This window comes from Nicotiana tomentosiformis, chromosome 7 (genome assembly GCF_000390325.3).
Source record: "Nicotiana tomentosiformis chromosome 7, ASM39032v3, whole genome shotgun sequence".
Classification (NCBI taxonomy): Eukaryota; Viridiplantae; Streptophyta; class Magnoliopsida; order Solanales; family Solanaceae; genus Nicotiana; species Nicotiana tomentosiformis.
Genome location: NC_090818.1, coordinates 75,785,749 through 75,790,033, shown reverse-complemented (window position 1 = coordinate 75,790,033; position 4,285 = coordinate 75,785,749). Strand labels below are relative to the sequence as shown.

General features: G+C 42.6%; 1 protein-coding gene across 1 annotated transcript; it reads right to left on the bottom strand.

Annotated features, from left to right (window-relative positions):
* Positions 1-1,786: 1,786 nt before the first annotated feature.
* On the bottom strand, positions 1,787-2,146 carry LOC138895833 (uncharacterized). The gene has a single exon (XM_070180570.1). The coding sequence runs from the start codon at positions 2,144-2,146 to the stop codon at positions 1,787-1,789; it is 360 nt and encodes a 119-aa protein (XP_070036671.1).
* Between the last annotated feature and the right edge of the window lie 2,139 nt (positions 2,147-4,285).

The window sequence follows — 4,285 nt, the reverse complement described above, 5'->3', positions numbered from 1 at the left end:
ATCCACACAAGTGTAAAAATATCATATGAACTCACTCGATCAAAACACAAAAATAATATCTAAAACTACGAAACTAACACTAAAACACATAAGTTTCAAATAAACTTTCAAGAACTTCTAGAATTACAACTAAACGTCTGAATCCTATCAAATCAACTCCAAATGATACCAAATTTTGTAGACAATTTCTAAATAGCATAACAGACCTATTCCAAGTTCCAAAATAAAATTCTGAGCTCGATAGCTAAAAGTAAACCAACGGTCAAACTTTTCAGCTTCAAATTGCCAAATTTTGGCAAAATAACACAAATCAACCTACGGAATTCCAAAATCAATTTTAGGCATACGCCCAAGTCCAAAATCACGATACAAAGCTATCGGAGCCATCAAAATACTCTTTCGGAGTCATTTTCACAAAAGTCAAAGTTTGGTCGACATTTCTACTTTAATCTTCTAAGTCACAAATCAAAGGGTCCTAATCAACCCGAAACCCTCCCGGAACGAAACTAACACAGCCCCGCAAGTAATAAAATCATAAACACACATGTGTGAAGCATAAAAAGGGGTAACAGGGTGGAATTATACAAAACGACTGGTCGGGTCGTTACATTCTCCCCCTCTTAAAAAAAAATGTTCGTCCTCGAACGTGCATAAGGACATACCTGAAGTGGTGAATATATGAGGATAACGACTCTGCATGTCGTGCTCGGTCTCCCAAGTCTTCTCCTCGACCAGATGACCCCTCTATTAAACCTTCGCTGAAGTAATTTCTTTGATCTCAACTTCCGGACCTGTTTATCCAAGATAGCCATTGGCTCCTCAATATAAGTCAAATCCTCATCCAATTGGACTATGCTAAAGTCTAAAACATGAGGCGGATCACCATAATACTTGAGGATCATAGAAGCATGGAACACCAGATGAACCACAGACAAACTAGGTGGCAATGCAAGCTTATAGGCCACCTCACCAATCCTCTCAAGGATCTCAAAAGGCTCGATATACCTAGGGCTCAACTTTCCCTTCTTCCCAAACCGCATCACACCTTTCATGGGTGAAACCAGGAGCAAGACTAGCTCTCCAACCATGAATGCAACATCAAAAACCATCCGATCCGCATAGCCCTTCTATCTAGTTTGGGCTGTACGAAGCCAATCCTGGATCAACTTGACTTTCTCCAAGGCATCGAGAACCAAATCTGTGCCTAATAACTTATCCTCTCCCGGATCAAACCAACCAACTGGATAACGGCACCGTCTCCCATATAGGGCCTCATAAGGAGCCATCTAAATACTCGATTGGTAGCTGCTATTGTAGGAAAACTTTGCAAGTGGCAAAAATGGATCCCAAGCACCCCAAAATCCATAACACATGCACAAAGCATATCCTCCAATATCTAAATGGTGCGCTTGAACTGTTCGTCCGTCCGGGGGTGAAATGTTGTACTCAACTCAACTCGTGTGCCTAGTTAACATTGTACAGCTCTCCAGAAACATGATGTGAACTGCGTACACCAGTCAGAGATTATGGATACGGGTATGCCATGAAGTCAGACAATCTCATAAATATAAACCTTAGCCAGCTGCTATGAAGAATAGGTAGTCACCACCGGAATGAAATGAGCCGATTTGGTCAACCTGTCCATAATCACCCATACCGCGTCAAATTTTTTCTGAGTCCGTGGGAGCCCAACAACGAAGTCAATGGTACCATGCTCCCATTTCAACTCAGGAATCTCAAGTATCTAAAGCAAACCGCTTGGCCTCTGATGCTCATACTTCACCTGCTAACAATTTAGGTACCGAGCTACATACTCCACCATGTCTTTCTTCATTCTCCTCCACCAATAGTGTTGCCTCAAACCCTGATACATCTTAACAACACCCGAATGAATGGAGTATCGCAAACTATGTGCCTCTTCAAGAATAAACTCACGCAACCTATCTACATTGGTCACACATAACTGGCCTTGCATCTGCAACACACCGTCATCTCCAATAGAAACCTCTTTGGCATCACCGTGCTGAATCATGTCCTTAAGGACAATCATACGGGGGTCATCATACTGATCCTCTCTAAAACAACCATATAGAGAAGACCGAGAAACCACGCAAGCAAGAACTTGACTGGGCTCTGAAACATCCATCTAACAAACTAGTTGGCTAAGGCCTGAACATTCATGGCTAGTGGCCTCTCTACTACCGGTAGATATGCTAAACTACCCAAACTCTCTGCCATTCAACTCAAGGCATCGGCGACCATATTGGCCTTTCCAGGATGATATAAAATGGTGATATCATAGTCTTTAAGCAACTCTAACCATCTCTGTTGCCACAAGTTATGATCTTTCTATTTAAACAGATGTTGTAGACTTCGGTGGTTGGTAAAGACCTCACAAGGGACACTATATAAATAATATTGCCAAATCTTCAATGCATGAACAATAACTGCCAATTCCAAGTCGTGGACCGGATAATTCTACTCATGGATCTTCAGCTGTCGAGACGCGTAGGTAATCACCCTTCCATCTTGCATCAACACCGGGCTAAGGCTAATACGTGATGCATGGCAGTACATAGTGTAAGACTTTGAACCTGTAGGCAACACCAACATTGGGGCTGTAGTCAAAGAAGTCTTGAACTTTTGAAACCTCGCCTCACACTCCTTAGACCATCTGAAAGGAGAACCTTTCTGGGTCAATATGATCATAGATGCAGCAATATATGTGAATCCCTCCATGAAATGTTGATAATACCTGGCCAAACTAAGGAAACTCTGATTCATAGTAGCTGAAGATGGACTGGGCCAACTCTGCACTGCTTCAATCTTCTTCGGATCTACCTTGATCCCCTCACTCGACACTACATGACCCAAAAATGCCACTGCATCAAGTCAGAATTCACATTTTGAGAATTTTGCATACAACTTCTTCTCTTTGAAGGTCTGGAGAACGATCCTAAAGTGCTGCTCATGATCTTCCCGGCTACAGGAGTACACCAAGATGTCATCAATAAACACAATGATGAATGAATCAAGATATGGCTGGAATAAACTATTCATCATGTGCATAAATTTTGCTGGGGTGTTGGTCAGCCCAAATGACATCGCAAGGAACTTGTAGTGACCATGCCGAGTTCTAAAGGTAGTCTTCAGAATATCTAGATCCCGAATCTTTAATTGATGTTAACCTGACCACAAATCAATCTTTAAGAACATTCTGGCACCCTGTAGCTGATCAAATAAGTCATCAATGCGTGGTAATATATATTTGTTCTTCATTATAACCTTGTTCAACTGTCGGTAATCAATACACATGTGCATAGAACCATCTTTCTTCTTCACAAACAAGACCGGAGCACCCTACGGTGACACACTAGGCCAAATGAAACCCTTATCAAGTAACTCATGCAACTGCTCCTTTAACTCCTTCAACACCGCTAGGACCATATGATATGGTGGAATAGAAATGGGTTGAGTGCCAGACAACAAGTCAATACCAAAATTGATATCCCTATCGGGCGGCATACCTGGAAGATCTGCTGGAAATACATTTGGGAAGTCTATCACTACCGGAACTGACTCAACCGTAGGAGTATCAGCACTGACATCTCTCACAAAGGCTAGATAAGAATCACACCCCTTCTCAACCATCTTTTTCGCCTTTAGAAATGACACAACCTTGCTAGGAACATAATCCAATGCACCCCTCCACTCCAACCGTGGCAAATCTGGCATGGTCAATGTCACAGTCTTGGCATCACAATCTAGAATACCATCTTAGGGCGACAATAGTCCATGCCCAAGAAAACATCAAAGTCTACCATATTCAGCAAAAATAGATCAACTCTGGTCTCAAAACCACCAATAACAACTAAACATGACCGATACACACCGTCCACAATAATAGAATCTCCCACGGGTGTGGATACATAAATAGGAGAACTCAAAGAATCACGGGATATATCCGAATATGGAGCAAAGTAAGATGACACGTATGAATAAGTGGATCCCAGATCAAATAAGATGGATGCATCTCTATGGAAAATTTGAACCATTCCTTTAATGACTGCTTCTGAAGCGACTGCCTATGTCCTACGCCAAAAAGCATAGAACCTAGCTTGACCTCCCCCTCTAGGGAAACTTCTACCCGCCTATCCCCTACCCCTAGCTGGCTGTGCGGGTGAAGTGGCAACTGGGGCAGCAACTATGGCCTAAGAAGTCTGTGGGCTTGACTGAATCTGTGGAGCCTGAGTAGTCTGTGGAGGTGCACCCCTCCTGAGTCTGG

What these genes read in the sequence shown, in the direction of transcription:
- LOC138895833 (XM_070180570.1), bottom strand. Translation starts at nt 2,146, where the DNA reads ATGGATGTTTCAGAGCCCAGTCAAGTTCTTGCTTGCGTGGTTTCTCGG.